This window comes from Nerophis ophidion, linkage group LG28 (genome assembly GCF_033978795.1).
Source record: "Nerophis ophidion isolate RoL-2023_Sa linkage group LG28, RoL_Noph_v1.0, whole genome shotgun sequence".
NCBI lineage: Eukaryota > Metazoa > Chordata > Actinopteri > Syngnathiformes > Syngnathidae > Nerophis > Nerophis ophidion.
This window is the reverse complement of record NC_084638.1, coordinates 16145553-16161772: the sequence shown is the minus strand read 5'-3', so window position 1 is coordinate 16161772 and position 16220 is coordinate 16145553. Positions and strand designations below refer to the sequence as shown.

At 42.3% G+C, this 16220-nt stretch overlaps 3 protein-coding genes across 5 annotated transcripts in view; 1 reads left to right on the top strand and 2 right to left on the bottom strand.

Annotated features, from left to right (window-relative positions):
* Positions 1-16220, bottom strand: part of LOC133545305 (gastrula zinc finger protein XlCGF26.1-like) — a 371250-nt gene that overhangs the window by 198698 nt on the left and 156332 nt on the right. The gene's annotated exons all lie outside the window — the stretch shown is intronic.
* Positions 1-16220, top strand: part of LOC133545354 (zinc finger protein 33A-like) — a 333514-nt gene that overhangs the window by 188451 nt on the left and 128843 nt on the right. The gene's annotated exons all lie outside the window — the stretch shown is intronic.
* Positions 1830-16183, bottom strand: LOC133545311 (gastrula zinc finger protein XlCGF57.1-like). Of its 3 annotated transcripts, none has more exons than XM_061890768.1 (3): positions 15763-16183; positions 13744-13869; positions 1830-4006 (listed from the first exon to the last, which is right to left on the bottom strand). In XM_061890768.1, exons 1-3 carry the CDS (start codon positions 15851-15853, stop codon positions 2493-2495), a joined length of 1731 nt encoding a protein of 576 aa, XP_061746752.1. In that variant the 5' UTR covers positions 15854-16183; the 3' UTR covers positions 1830-2492. The 3 variants fall into 3 exon arrangements, with proteins under 3 accessions (XP_061746752.1, XP_061746753.1, XP_061746754.1); XM_061890769.1 differs by lacking the exon at positions 13744-13869 and adding an exon at positions 10905-11085; XM_061890770.1 differs by lacking the exon at positions 13744-13869.

Sequence of the window (16220 nt, the reverse complement as noted above, 5' to 3'; positions counted from 1 at the left end):
AAGAGGACCTCCCATTGGCTCCATCGCAAGTGGACTTTTATTTACATTTATGAGTTAGAATTAGGGCTGGGCGATGTATCGAATATACTCATATATCACGGGTTTGCCTCTGTGCAATATAGAAAATGACTATATCGTTAGTATTTGAGTATACCTTCTCACGTAGTTGCTGCTAGCTGCGGGCATTACACTTCATCCTCTTCTCAATCTTTCCTGTCTCTCCTTCTCACAGAGACATAAAACAAGCGCACCTTCTTACATACGTCACATACTGTCGCGCGTGCAATGTCATACGCTATCGCGAAGCAGACAGGTAACAGCGTGGTAACGTTAGCTATTGTGCTAACGGAGTGCTGCTAGTGGTAATACAAGAGAAAGATTTGCCCTCTGTTCGGCATTTGGCGATCACTCCAGCAGCATTGAGAGCAGGCTGAGCCAAACTACCTTTAGGTAAATTTTGCAGTTGTCAAGGCCAACAAAGAAATGGACTCAAAAAACGCTATAATAGCAGGTAAAGTAAGGCTCTACTTTTCCAAAAGTTGTGGTAGCTTGATGCTAATATACATTGGCTTTGCTGTTGACGTGCTACTGATTAGCATTAGCAATTTCTCATGACATTAACCCCCCACCAAATGAGTTAATTAAAACTATGACTAATATGAATGTTAGAATCAAACAGCTGGTGCATAATAAATCCAATATTTACAGCATTAACACTTTTTTGGGCACAAAAAAGAAACACTATGAGTTTACACTACTGCCCTCTAGCGTATTGGACTTGCAACCGTAAATAAACTTACTTGTAAATGATAATTTGAAAATAATTAAACAAGATATAAGAAAAGGACAACAGTTATCATAACAGTATCATTTTAAATGTTGCAATAAAAATTGAGATTTATTATCACAAACAATATCATCACCACACAGAAAAGTACCAAAAAGTGGGAACGTTGAGAACAGGTATCAGTTTCGGGGTACCAGAATCTGTGCCATATTGGTTGAAAAGTGAATGGTACTCATCCCTACCAGCAAGTGTTGTTGTACTGGAATCTAATTTACAAACACAACTTCCTCACACACAATACTCTACTAAGGAATTGTTGTTGTATTAAAATAAGGAACAAATCCATCTTTGTACAGCAATGGTTTGAAAAAGGCATTTGGTCGCTGATGCACTTATTGACTGACACAAGTATTTTATTATTTGAATATTTCATTAAGTGCGACCTGCAAATAGACACAAACATTTAAAAAAATATATAAAAGCTTCCGTTCAAAATATTCTAAATACAGCAGCTAACCTTTTTCATAACTCTTTTCTAAACTTTCTGGGCTTTTGGTGGATGGACACAATATTAGAGATTTGAAACTCTGAAATAAGACAATTCTTTACAATTTCTTTATTACTGTATTTTATCTGGAAAAAAACAAACAAATAAAAAATACGAATAACTTGAAAGTTTCCATACTTCCAGAAGCAAAGGAGTTCATTTAAAAACAAACAAAAAAAAAAAAACTGGAATTGACCATTTGAAATATTTTTTAAGATATTGTTTTGCAATTGTAGACAATGCTTGATTGTTCTGTAATAGGGAAAAAAATAAAGTGTTTATTTTATGAATGTATGCAAATTAAATCTCTGTGGGATGATGTACAATATTGGCTTTTGCCTGACACTTAAAACTGTGATTGATATTGACATTGTTTTGGGGATGTTTATAAAGGGGAAAAAAACATTAAAAACGTTTAAAACACAACGATGGGGATTTTTTTTTTTAATCCAGAAATGTATGATTGTAAAAACAAAACCACTCTTCCACAAACAATTCAGCCATTTTCTCTCACTTTAATATTGCATAAAGGTCTGGGGGCATACATATAAAACAATCACAACACAATCATCATATTACAAAAGAGAGTAACAAAGATAATTGATACAATGGTATAGAGACCCAACAAATGATTAATAAAGTCACACATTTTAAAATTGTATAAAAGACAACTGTTCAAATGATGTATAAAGTAAATAATAATATGCTTCCTGAAGTGGTGCAGAAGATGTTTCAGATGTGAACCAGTAAATATGTATATCATATAAAGGTGCTTATCTATGGGATGTTTAACAATTAGAAATACAAATTTGTCACACTTCAATATTTCAAGCACCTATAAAAACAGTATTATGAATTAGTCTAAAATTGTCTGATGAATATATAAATATACACATAAAATGTTTATTGTATGTCTTGTACTGTTTACTCTCACCGTTTCAGCCATATTGATCTGTTCAATTTTTAATGAAAGTACACAATGTTGCATATTAATGTATGTACTTGATTGAAAAAGCACTAATATAAAATATCAAATCTATAAATTTAGAAGCATGTTAAAAACATTGTTACACAAACAACAAAGTCACATATGTTATATGTGCTGATGTTAGAAAGTCAAAATTAAAGTCTTGACAGTTTATTTCAAATCCTGCAGTTTCATTTGCTGCTGCTGTTCTCACCAGCACACTTGTGTTTCTTACACTGGTACTTATAAGAGAATCGTTCACCACACACACTGCAACTCAACACTTTCTCTTCTGGGTGTCTTCTCATGTGTGTTCTAAGGGTTGATCGTTCACAAAAGCTCATGTTGCAGATTGAACATGAATGTGATTTTTCACCAGTGTGTGTTCTTATGTGCTTTTTTAAATTTTGACTTTGTGCAAAACCTTTACCACAGACTAAACAGCAAAAAGGTTTTTCACCAGTGTGTGTTTTCATGTGTACTTTCAAATTGTTACTCTGTACAAAACTTTTACTACAGATTGAACAGATAAAAGGTTTTTCACCAGTGTGTAAAAGTGTGTGTTTTTTCAAACTCTGACAGTGTGTAAAACTTTTGCCACATACTGAACAGGTAAAAGGTTTTTCTCCAGTATGTATTAGCATGTGTACGTTTAACACATTTTTTTTTGTAAAACCTTTACCACATTCTGAACAGAAAAAGGGTTTTTCACCAGTGTGTGTTCTCATGTGCACTTTCAAATATTCATTCCTTGTAAAAGATGAGTCACAGCTTGAACAGGAAAAAGGCTTTTCACCAGTGTGTGTTCTCATGTGTACTTTCAAATTTTGACTTTGTGCAAAACCTTTACTACAGAGTGAACAGGTAAAAGGTTTTTCTCCTGTGTGTGTTCTCATGTGTCTTTTCAAATGATCACCTTGGACAAAACTTGAATTACACACAAAACACTTAAGAAGGTTTTCCCCAGTGTGTCTTTTCAGGTGTTCTTTCAAACCTTGACTTCGTATATACCTCGAATCACACACATGACACGCATAAGTTTTTTCTACTTTATGTGTTCTTGTGTGCTCTTTCATATTTTCCTTCCTTGTAAAAGATAAGCTACAGATTGAACAAGAAAAAGGTTTCTTTCCAGTGTGTGTTCTCATGTGTATTTTCAGACGACAATGGTATTTAAAGGTTTTGTCACAGAGAGAACATGTCAAGTGAGTGTTGTCAGTGTGACATGTCTTATCATCTTTAGAGTCTTCATCGTCAGTGTCAGGAGAGTGTGACGTTGTGTCCTCACTATCTGATAGTGGAGCTAAGAGCTTGTCTGCTTGTGATCCTCCACAGTGGTCTCCATCAGCTTCTGTTGTCATGTGTTGTGTTGAGCTGCTGCTTGGAGGATCCGCCCCTCCCCTCTCCTCACCTTCACCTTTGACCTCATCACCTTCACTCTTCACAGGGACACCAGTCACTGGGAACTCCATCAGTCCTTCAAAATGCTCTCCCTCCCTCCTGACACTGTGTTCCTCCTCTTCCTCTTTAATGTGTGGCGTCGGTGTGTCTTCCTCTTCCTTTTTACAGGGAGGAGTCTGTGTCAAAGAGGAAAAGGAGGCACCAGAGGGTTCGTGACACCTGATCTTCTTCTTTGATGGATCCTCCTTCACCATCCTGAAGCTACACTCCTGTTTTTCAGGCAGAAGTTGTTCTTCACAGACGTCTGCAGGACACAAAAATTACAAACATGTAAGTTTACAGTACATATACTTAAAATAACAAGTAATTATATGAATTGGCCTGAAAACAAACACGATGCTCTTTACATTATTCACAGGAAAAGAAGACCACTTTTTACGAGGGCTGGGCAATATGGCCTAAAATCTATATTGCGATAAATTCCCTTCCACTTAAGTGCAGCTGAGATAGGCTCCAGCGCTCCCTGTGACTTTAATGTCAGTTACTGATGTATAAACTTGAAGAAAACATTAGGTTGTCAATGTAAATCTGTATTCCGTATTGTTGTCTCTGCATCTTGTGGTCAAGTTCGCTCACCGCGAATGCTGTGGGTTGAAAGTGTATTTCCTGTTGCTTCGTGGTTTCATTTATCTCGCGTAGCAACGTTTGTAAGTGTAACCGGGTATTTCCACTGAATGTGGAACGACAGCGCCACGACAGACCAGTTTCGTTTTTTTGTTTTCAAGTCAATGAGTCAGTTTCCACTGCCTGGCTTCTATATTTAGTGGTCAACACAACAAGGCGGTTCAATCGAGCTAAAATCTGCTCGTGTGGGACAGGAAGTAATGCATAAACACAAAATAAATAATCCAGTATACTTTCAAAGTAGAATATTCTATTTCATGCGGATGGTATTCTACACTTTGAAAAGTTCTAATGACATGAAGTCAACTTGTCAAAAGGTTTTCAGACCTAATTTCACCTCCTTGACACAAATGGACGAAACATGCTGATTCTAAAAGGCCCAAAATTAAAGAATCCAAACAGGCATACATCCCTCAGGAAGGGGAAGCAGTGCACTGTCAACACCGTGTATGGTGCTGATGGTGCTCTGCTGACCTCAACTGCGGATTTTGTGGATAGGTGGAAGGAATACTTCGAAGACCTCCTCAATCCCACCAACACGTATTCCTATGAGGAAGCAGTGTCTGGGGAATCTGTGGTGGACTCTCCTATTTCTGGGGCTGAGGTTGCTGAGGTAGTTAAAAAGCTCCTCGGTGGCAAGGCCCCAGGGGCGGATGAGATCCGCCAGGAGTTCCTCAAGGCTCTGGATGCTGTGGGGCTGTCTTGGTTGACAAGACTCTGCAGCATTGCATGGACATCGGGGGCGGTACCTCTGGATTGGCAGACCGGGGTGGTGGTCCCTCTCTTTAAGAAGGGGGACCAGAGGGTGTGTTCCCACTATCGTGGGATCACACTCCTCAGCCTTCCCGGTAAGGTTTATTCAGGTTTACTGGAGAGGAGGCTACGCCGGATAGTCGAACCTCGGATTCAGGAGGGACAGTGTGGTTTTCGTCCTGGTCGTGGAACTGTGGACCAGCTCTATACTCTTGGCAGGTTTTTGAGAGTGCATGGGAGTTTGCCCAACCAGTCTATATGTGCTTTGTGGACTTGGAGAAGGCATTCGACCGTGTCCCTCGGGAAGTCCTGTGGGGAGTGCTCAGAGAGTATGGGGTATCGGACTGCCTTATTGTGGCATTCCGCTTCCTGTACGATCAGTGTCAGAGCTTGGTCCGCATTGCCGGCAGTAAGTCGGACACGTTTCCAGTTAGGGTTGGAATCAGCCAAGGCAGCCCTTTGTCAACGATTCTGTTCATAACTTTTATGGACAGAATTTCTAGGCGCAGGAAGGGGAAGCAGTGCACTGTCAACACCGTGTATGGTGCTGATGGTGCTCTGCTGACCTCAACTGCGGATTTTGTGGATAGGTGGAAGGAATACTTCGAAGACCTCCTCAATCCCACCAACACGTATTCCTATGAGGAAGCAGTGTCTGGGGAATCTGTGGTGGACTCTCCTATTTCTGGGGCTGAGGTTGCTGAGGTAGTTAAAAAGCTCCTCGGTGGCAAGGCCCCAGGGGCGGATGAGATCCGCCAGGAGTTCCTCAAGGCTCTGGATGCTGTGGGGCTGTCTTGGTTGACAAGACTCTGCAGCATTGCATGGACATCGGGGGCGGTACCTCTGGATTGGCAGACCGGGGTGGTGGTCCCTCTCTTTAAGAAGGGGGACCAGAGGGTGTGTTCCCACTATCGTGGGATCACACTCCTGTACGATCAGTGTCAGAGCTTGGTCCGCATTGCCGGCAGTAAGTCGGACACGTTTCCAGTTAGGGTTGGAATCAGCCAAGGCAGCCCTTTGTCAACGATTCTGTTCATAACTTTTATGGACAGAATTTCTAGGCCGCAGGAAGGGGAAGCAGTGCACTGTCAACACCGTGTATGGTGCTGATGGTGCTCTGCTGACCTCAACTGCGGATTTTGTGGATAGGTGGAAGGAATACTTCGAAGACCTCCTCAATCCCACCAACACGTATTCCTATGAGGAAGCAGTGTCTGGGGAATCTGTGGTGGACTCTCCTATTTCTGGGGCTGAGGTTGCTGAGGTAGTTAAAAAGCTCCTCGGTGGCAAGGCCCCAGGGGCGGATGAGATCCGCCAGGAGTTCCTCAAGGCTCTGGATGCTGTGGGGCTGTCTTGGTTGACAAGACTCTGCAGCATTGCATGGACATCGGGGGCGGTACCTCTGGATTGGCAGACCGGGGTGGTGGTCCCTCTCTTTAAGAAGGGGGACCAGAGGGTGTGTTCCCACTATCGTGGGATCACACTCCTCAGCCTTCCCGGTAAGGTTTATTCAGGTTTACTGGAGAGGAGGCTACGCCGGATAGTCGAACCTCGGATTCAGGAGGGACAGTGTGGTTTTCGTCCTGGTCGTGGAACTGTGGACCAGCTCTATACTCTTGGCAGGTTTTTGAGAGTGCATGGGAGTTTGCCCAACCAGTCTATATGTGCTTTGTGGACTTGGAGAAGGCATTCGACCGTGTCCCTCGGGAAGTCCTGTGGGGAGTGCTCAGAGAGTATGGGGTATCGGACTGCCTTATTGTGGCATTCCGCTTCCTGTACGATCAGTGTCAGAGCTTGGTCCGCATTGCCGGCAGTAAGTCGGACACGTTTCCAGTTAGGGTTGGAATCAGCCAAGGCAGCCCTTTGTCAACGATTCTGTTCATAACTTTTATGGACAGAATTTCTAGGCGCAGTCAAGGCGTTGAAGGGTTCCGGTTTGGTGGCCACGGGATTACGTCTCTGCTTTTTGCAGACGATGTGGTCTTGATGGCTTCATCTGGCAGGGATCTTCAGCACTCACTGGATCGGTTAGCAGCCGAGTGTGAAGCGGCCGGAATGAGAATCAGCACCTCCAAATCCGAGTCCATGGTTCTCTCCCGGAAAAGGGTGGAGTGCCATCTCCGGGTTGGGGAGGAGACCCTGCCCCAAGTGGAGGAGTTCAAGTACCTAGGAGTCTTGTTCACGAGTGGGGGAAGAGTGGATCGTGAGATCGACAGGCGGATCGGTGCGGCGTCTTCAGTAATGCGGACGTTGTACCGATCCGTTGTGGTGAAGAAGGAGCTGAGCCGGAAGGCAAAGCTCTCAATTTACCGGTCGATCTACGTTCCCATCCTCACCTATGGTCACGAGCTTTGGGTTGTGACCGAAAGGATAAGATCACGGGTACAAGCGGCCGAAATGAGTTTCCTCCGCCGTGTGGCAGGGCTTTCCCTTAGAGATAGGGTGACAAGCTCTGTTATCCGGGAGGAACTCAAAGTAAAGCCGCTGCTCGTCCACATCGAGAGGAGCCAGATGAGGTGGTTCGGGCATCTGGTCAGAATGCCACCCGAACGCCTCCCGAGGCAGGTGTTTAGGGCACGTCCAACCGGTAGGAGGCCACGGGGAAGACCCAGGACACGTTGGGAAGACTGTGTCTCCCGGCTGGCCTGGGAACGCCTCGGGATCCCCTGAGAAGAGCTAGACGAAGTGGCTGGGGAGAGGGAAGTCTGGGCTTCCTTGCTTAGGCTGCTACTCCCGCGACCCAACCTCGGATGAGCGGAGGAAGATGGATGGATGGATGGTTGGATGGATGGATAAACAGGCATATTCCGGGCAGCTATATGGGGGCCTGTACTTCAGCATTGTATAAAAATGACTAGTTCCATCTCCCACATTAAAGTAAGTGTAGCTAACACTACTGCACACAGGAAAACGTGTGAAGGAAAATTGCAAGTAGTCGAAACAAAGATTGTGCATGACTGACAAGAGGCTCACTTTGTTCATGCAAGTCTACTGTGGAATAAACATGCTCAGGTGCTGAGAGCAATGCACAGAGTGAGACGTCTTAGTCCAATTTAGGGCTGGGCGATATATCTATGTACTCCATATATTGCGGGTTTGTCTCTGTGCAATATAGAAAATGACTATATCGTGATATTCGAGTATATGTTCTCACGCAGTTGCTTTTAGCTGTGGGCATTACACTTCATAAGTTTCCCACTCTTTATTGTCTCTCCTTCTCACAGAGACAAAAAACATGTGCACCTTCTTACATACGTCACATACTGTCGCGCTTGCAACGTCACACCCCCCCCCCCCCTCCCGCGAGCAGAGAGGTAGCGACATGGGTAACAGTAGCTGTGATGCTAACGGTGTGTTGCGAGTGGTTATACGAGAGAAAGAAGGTGCGAATCTGGTAACAAATGAAGTAACGATTAATTCCCAAGAATAACAGCAGGGAGTCCATTGTCTGGCTTCAAGCGGGAAGATGTTGAACAATTATGCGGCAAAAGCGTTGCTCCAAAAAGTAGCAGTAAAACTAATTTGTAGCATCATTTGAAAAGTCACCCAATAGAGAATGAAGAGTGCTTGAAACTCGCCATGTCAACATCTCCGTTCGGTGCCACAGCAAACAAAATGCCGAAGCAACCATTTCCAGATAAACACTGTATGAAAAAAATAGTCAATAAAAGAAGGAGGTAGCGTCTGCAGGAACCTACCACATACACCATTTGATTTCCTATTATGCAGCTCATTTTTATTTGACAGTTATTGAAATATCTTGTGTGACATCATGCACAAAAGTGAACTTTATTTGTTTTAAACTATTGCAGTGGTGTTCTGTACAAAAAGTGCACTTTAATTTAGTGTTGTTTTGATATGTCATCATGGTGACATCATGCACAAAAGTGCACTCATAGCTTGTTTTAAAATGTCTCTGAAAATCTTGCACTTTCTGTTTTGAAATGACATGAATGTTTGTGCCACTGTCTAATAACTGTTTAATAAATACACTTTTGCTAAATTGACATAGTTGTGATTCCCCTCTCTGCATGAGAGTTTAAAAGTAGCATATATTAATGCAGTATGAAGAGGAATGTTTTAATGTAGACACATTGAATCATCATACTGCTGTGATTATATGCATCAAGTGTTCATTCCAGTCTATGGCAAAATATCGAGTTATATGTTGTGTATCACGACATGGCCTAAAAATATTGAGATACACATCGAGAGGAGCCAGATGAGGTGGTTCGGGCATCTGGTCAGGATGCCACCCGAACGCCTCCCTAGGGAGGTGTTTAGGGCACGTCCAACCGGTAGGAGGCCACGGGGAAGACCTAGGACACGTTGGGAAGACTATGTCTCCCGGCTGGCCTGGGAACGCCTCGGGATCCCCCGGGAAGAGCTAGACGAAGTGGCTGGGGAGAGGGAAGTCTGGGTTTCCCTGCTTAGGCTGTTGCCCCCGCGACCCGACCTCGGATAAGCGGAAGATGATGGATGGATGGATGGATATTGCCCAGCCCTAGGTTTCACTATGTAAAGCGCTCTGAGTCACTAGAGAAAAGCGCTAAATAAATATACTTCACTTCACATAAATTGGAACCACACTTTTTTTTATATTTTGCCTATCAAGAACACACGTTTTTTCTTATTCATGCATTCTAAATAGTAAATAAATGCGATCAAAAGTCTGCTTAAGATAGATCAGGGGTCACCAACCTTTTAGAAACCAAGAGCTACTTCTTGGGTACTGATTAATGGGAAGGCCTACCAGTTTGATACACACTTAAATAAATTGCCAGAAATAGCCAATTTGCTCAATTTACCTTTAATAAATAGATCTATAAATGTATAAAAAAAATGGTATTTCTGTGTGTCATTCCGTCGTACATTTTTTTTCCTTTTACGGAGGGTTTTTTGTAGAGAATAAATGATGAAAAAAACACTTAATTGAACGGTTTAAAAGAGGAGAAAACACACAAAAAATGAAAATAAAATTTTGAAACATAGTTTATCTTCAATTTCGACTCTTTAAAATTCAAAATTCAACCGAAAAAAATGAATAAAAAAACTAACTAAATTGAATCTTTTTGAAAAAAATAATAAAATAATTTATGGAACATCATTAGTAATTTTTCCTGATTAAGATACATTTTAGAATTTTGATGACATATTTTAAATACGTTAAAATCCAATCTGCACTTTGTTATAATAGATAACATATTGGACCAACTTATATTTCTAACAAACACAAATCATTGTTTCTTCTAAATCAGGGGCGCTCACACTTTTTCTGCAGGTGAGCTACTTTTCAATTGACCAAGTCGAGCAGATCTACCTCATTTCTATTTATAATTTATATTTATTTATTTATGAAAGAGACATTTTTGTTAACAAGTTAATGGTGTTTAATGATAATACAGGCATGTTTAACACACATAGATTCCTTTCTTTCATGAAGACAAGAATATAAGTTGGTGTATTTGATTCTGATGACTTGCATTGATTGGAATTAGACAGTGGTGCTGATAACGTCCGCATTTTCAAATGGAGGAAAAAAAAAGTCCTCCTTTCTGTCCAATAACACATGAAAGTGGTTGGATTTGGCATCTCATTTGTCCAACTTGCATACTCCTTTTTAAACACTTTGTTATGAGAGTAGCATATGTGTGTGGCCCTTTTTTTTTTTTTTTTTTTCTCCGAGTCTAACTGTATTCTGATTCTGGATGGTCTTCTCCTGAGTGTCAGAGGTGGACTGTGGCCGGGAGAAGCGTGATACAAACCAGAGTAGAAGGACACTGTGCACACACCACCACTTGGTTCACCAGGGTTGTCATCCAGTCTCCACAAGTCTTTCCGACCGATACTGTCACTGGCCACCCCTAAAGACCAGTGACTGTTGTCTCCGACTTCCACCTCCCACAAATGGCTCCCAGAGCTGAATCCCACTGAAGCCAAGATGCCCTGTGGGTTGACACATCTATCTGTGTTGTCTGGAAGAGGCTGTTCATCACACACAGACACAGTGGACAGGTCAGCAGACACAGTCAGACATGCTGAGCCTGTGTTGGGGTCCAAGCTCACCGGAACTGTCGATGTCTTCGAGGCCGGTCCTGGCACACACCGTTCAGCGACAGGCCCGCAGGCTACGCCCCCCTCCACATACCTCCACCGCCAGACTCAGGCCGGGAAGCCGTCTGGCCGCCCCTACTCCACCCCCCACCGGACCACCTGCCCCACCTCTATGTGTGTGGCCCTTTAATGTCTGGCAGCAGGTGAGTGACGTCAGTGAGTGTGCGGGTGGGCAAGCAAGTGAGAAAGCGGTCGCTGAGGGCGGGGGAGAAATACATTGGCATCAAACTCCGTAGCTTGCTAGCTTGTGCACGCTAGCTTTCTGAGACTCTTATTTTGTTAGCACAGGCAGGATGAAACAGGTCTTTTATGGTGAAGACAGGAGCTGTGCAGTCGGTCTTTAGAGTTTTGACAGTAGGTACGGAGTCTCTAGAAATAAAATGTGTTTCTCTGCGTCCGCCCTGTTAGTGATTTTTTTCTTAAATATGAGCTCGCAGCAGCCAGCGTCATCTCACAAGATCCTCGGGTGCCGAGAATGTCAAACAACTGACGAAAGTGAAGTCTTGGTATGATTGATGATTGCTCATTTTTATGTATACTTTTTAATGCCTGGCTTGAGATCGACTGACACACCATCCGAGATCGACCAGTCGATCGCGATCGACGTAATGCCCACCCCTGTTCTAGATTTTCCAGAACCAATATTTTAAAAGAAATTCAATAGACTTTGAACTAAGATTTAAATTTGATTCTACAGATTTTCTAGATTTAGCAGAATATTTTTTGGGGCATTGTAATCATAATAAGTTTGAAGAAATATTTCACAAATATTCTTCGTCGAAAAAACAGAAGCTAAAATGAAGAATTAAATTAAAATGTATTTATTATTCTTTACAATAAAAAATTTTTTAAAATACTTGAACATTGATTTAAATTGTCAGGAAAGAAGAGGAAGGAATTTAAAAGGTAAAAAGGTACATGTGTTTAAAAATCCTAAAATCATTTTTAAGGTTGTATTTTTTCTCTAAAATTGTCTTTCTGAAAGTTATAAGAAGCAAAGTAAAAAAAATAAATGCATTTATTTAAACAAGTGGAGACCTAGTATTTTAAATATTTTCTTGGATTTTCAAATTCTATTTGAGTTTTGTCTCTCTTAGAATTAAAAATGTTGAGCAAAGCGAGACCAGCTTGCTAGTAAATAAATGAAATTTAAAAAATAGAGGCAGCTCACTGGTAAGTGCTGCTATTTGAGCTATTTTTAGAACAGGCAAGCGGGCTAGTCATCTGGTCCTTACGGGCTACCTGGTGCCCGCGGGCACTGCGTTGGTGACCCCTGCAATAGATGCTATTAGAGTCGCATTATTACGCCTACAAAGAACCTAAAAAACATCCAAACACCTCCTTTAAGTTTTTAAGTACATGCAGTAGGTATATATTGGTAGGTTGGTAATGCATGGCATCCTGCCAGCTGCTATGCTGACAGTTATTTTAGTACCTACAATTATGGACAATTATTGACCTTTCGCCCGAACCAGCGTGCCATCTAAAGTACTGGAAAGTGGGATATTATACAGAGTTGGGGATCTTATTTGCACCGCAGACAACCAATTTGGCTTTAAGAGCAAGTACAGCACTGACTTGTGTATTTATGCTTTAAAAGAAGCTGTAGAAAAATACAGAGTGCAGGGCCCTACAATGTTGGTAGGGTGTATTGATGCATCTAAGGCATTTGACAGAGTCAACCATCTCAAACTCTTCACCAATCTGAAGCATAGGGGTGTTCTGGGTATATTCTGGCATATTGGTACGACAGGCAGACGAAGCAGGTAAAATGGGGGAGTAGTTTATCCTCTCCCTTTAGAGTTGGCAATGGGGTACGGCAGGGTGGGCTTCTATCACCAGGTCTATTTAGCCTGTCTATGGATGACCTGTCAAGGCAGTGGGAGAATGCAGAACAGGGTGCATCATGGGGAACACCTTAATCAACCACTTTATGTACGCTGATGATGTAGCCATTATATATCCCAGTAATGCAGGGTTCCTCCAGCTTCTTAACATATGCTCAAACAACTAAAGCAGTCCAAACTAACAGAAATAACACAAAAACATGATCCGGACCACGGATCATGACATAGACATGCTGAAGAGAATGCCGCATTTTTTAAAGGAATCTTTTCTTGCCCAGCCTCACCCAGACTCTGCATTCTGTGGCCCTCAGGTAAATTGAGTTTGAGACCCTTGGTCTAGAGCTTACTGCACCCCAATGTACACAGCACCCCTCTGGGTGAGGTTCAAGAAAGAGCTTGCACAAACTCCAGGTTGCATATAATGACTGTCTCAGAATCCTCCTCAGAAAGGCCAGGGGTAGTAGTGCCAGCAAGCTTTTTTGTGATTTAGGGATTAACACCTTCCACGCCACCCTGAGAAAACTGATGTTAAAGTTTATATGTAGACTGCAGGGGCCCGAGAATGTTTTTCTTATACAGATAACCAAACCAGTTCTCTTAGGTACCAATCCTATATATGGAAACACTGGTATCTGTGCCTCACAATACGAAGGTCCTGGGTTCGCTCCTGGGTTCGGGATCTTTCTGTGTGGAGTTTGCATGTTCTCCCCGTGACTGAGTGGGTTCCCTCCGGGTACTCCGGCTTCCTCCCACCTCCAAGGACATGCACCTGGGGATAGGTTGATTGGTAACACTAAATGGGCACTGGTGTGTGAATGTGAGTGTGAATGTTGTCTGTCTATAAGTGTTGGCCCTGTGATGAGATGGCAACTTGTCCAGGGTGTACCCTGTCTAAAGCCCGAATGCAGCTGAGATAGGCTCCAGCACCCCTCGCGACCCCGAAAGGAACAAGCGGTATAAAAATGGATGGATAGATGGATGTTATCTGTGCCTTAAATAGAATGCGTAGTAGCATTTTAAAGTATATTTTTATTGCCGCTTATATTTATTTAACATGTTTTTATTTAGTGTATATGCACAAGCATCGATTTAAAGGGGAACATTATCACCAGACATATGTAAGCGTCAATATATACCATGATGTTGCAGAAAAAAGACCATTTGTTTTTTAAACCGATTTCCGAACTCTAAAAGGGTGAATTTGGCGTATTAAACGCCTTTCAATTGTTCGCTGTCGGAGCGATGAGCTTTCACCCTTGACGTTACAACGGGAAGCAATCCGCCATTTTTATAAACACATTACACACACCAAATCAAATCAGCTCTGTTATTTTACATTTTTTCGACTGTTTTTCGTACCTTGGAGACATCATGCCTCGCCAGTGTGTGTCGTCGGAGGGTGTAACAACACGATCAGGGACGGATTCAAGTTGACTTACATGGAGTGTGCATCAATTAGCACGGCATGCTAACCGATGATAACATGCTATTTAGGCTAGCTGTATGTACATATTGCATCGTTATGCCTCATTTGTAGCAATATTTGCATCCAGCCTTTCCCTCCACCAACATTTAATGCCAAACAAACACATACCAGCGACGGATTTAAGTTGCTCAACTGTCACAAGATGCGAGAGTCCCGATTGTTTGGTCTGCACATTTTACCGACGATAGCGAAGCTACGACAGAGGTGTGTGACTATCCTGCGACACTCAAAGCAGATGCATTCCCAACGATAACGTCAACGAAATCACAAAGAAAAGTTTTGTTGATGTTATTGACTTACTCTATCTGCTAATCAGGCATATTTGGTCACGGCATGACTGCCAGCTAATCGATGCTAACTTGCTATTTAGGCTAGCTGTATGTGTATTTGTAGCTATATTTGCATCCAGCCTTTCCCTCCACCCGTATTTAATGCCAAACAAACACTTACCAATCGACGGATTTAAGTTGCTCCAGTGGTCAAAAGATGCAATCGTTGGTTAGAAGGCGATCGCCAAATAGCCTCAATAGCTATAGCTATTGAGCGAATAGATTCAATAGCTATTCGCTCAATACCTTCAGTTTCTTCTTCAATTTCGTTTTCGCTATCTGCCTCCACACTCCAACCATCCGTTTCAATACATGCGTAATCTGTTGAATCGCTTAGGCCGCTGAAATTCGAGTCTGAATCTGAGCTAATGTCGCTATATCTTTCTGTTCTATCCCCCATGTTTGTTTGTATTGGCGTCACGCAGTGACGTCACAGGAAAATGGACAGGTGGATTTACAGATAGCGAAAATCAGGCACTTTAAAGCCTTTTTTCGGGATATTCCATGATGGGTAAACTTTCTTAAAAAACTTGAAAATAAAATAAGCTACTGGGAACTGATTTTTATTGGTTTTAACCCTTCTGAAATTGTGATAATGTTCCCGTTTAAGTTTTTATTCTACAAATGGACTGAGTTTATTCTACAAATGGACTGGGTTGGGTAACTCATTTTTACGGGTAGTTAAATTCGACAGAACAACGACAACCACGCAGTTGCAAGTATCAGACGACTCTATATACATCATCCTCACAAGACAACCAAACTTCTTATACACAATATATTTCAGAATAGTGTTAGTAATGAAATATAAAGTTAGTAAAGATGTGAGAGTAAGAAGTAAACAAACCTGTAACATCCTGTAGTTGATGTTGTCGCTCCTTGTCCTCTTTTGTTGGACAAAGTTCCTCCCCGCACTTTGCCATCGTTCTTTCGCACATTTTCACACAATCACAACACTTTGCACTCACATTAGTTCCCTACTTAGCGATGTTTAAATAACTTCCGCGTCTCTTTGTTAGCAGCTAACAAGCTAAGCTAACTAGCCAGCTAAACTAGCTGCAAGCTACCTTAAGTGAAGCCAGCAAACAGGAGAAGTGTCAAAATGCGCTCAGACTAATGTATCCGGCTACAAACAATTATTAACCGTGTGTACTCTATTAAACAACATATATGTAAGAATACAGAAATATAATGCCCGCGTTTAGGACTTCTCCGTCAGACGCCATCTTGCTTTATCACCCGATCGGTCCACGCATGCGCGCACCGGACGTCACTTCCGCCAACGAGTTTTGCCACACTTACTTT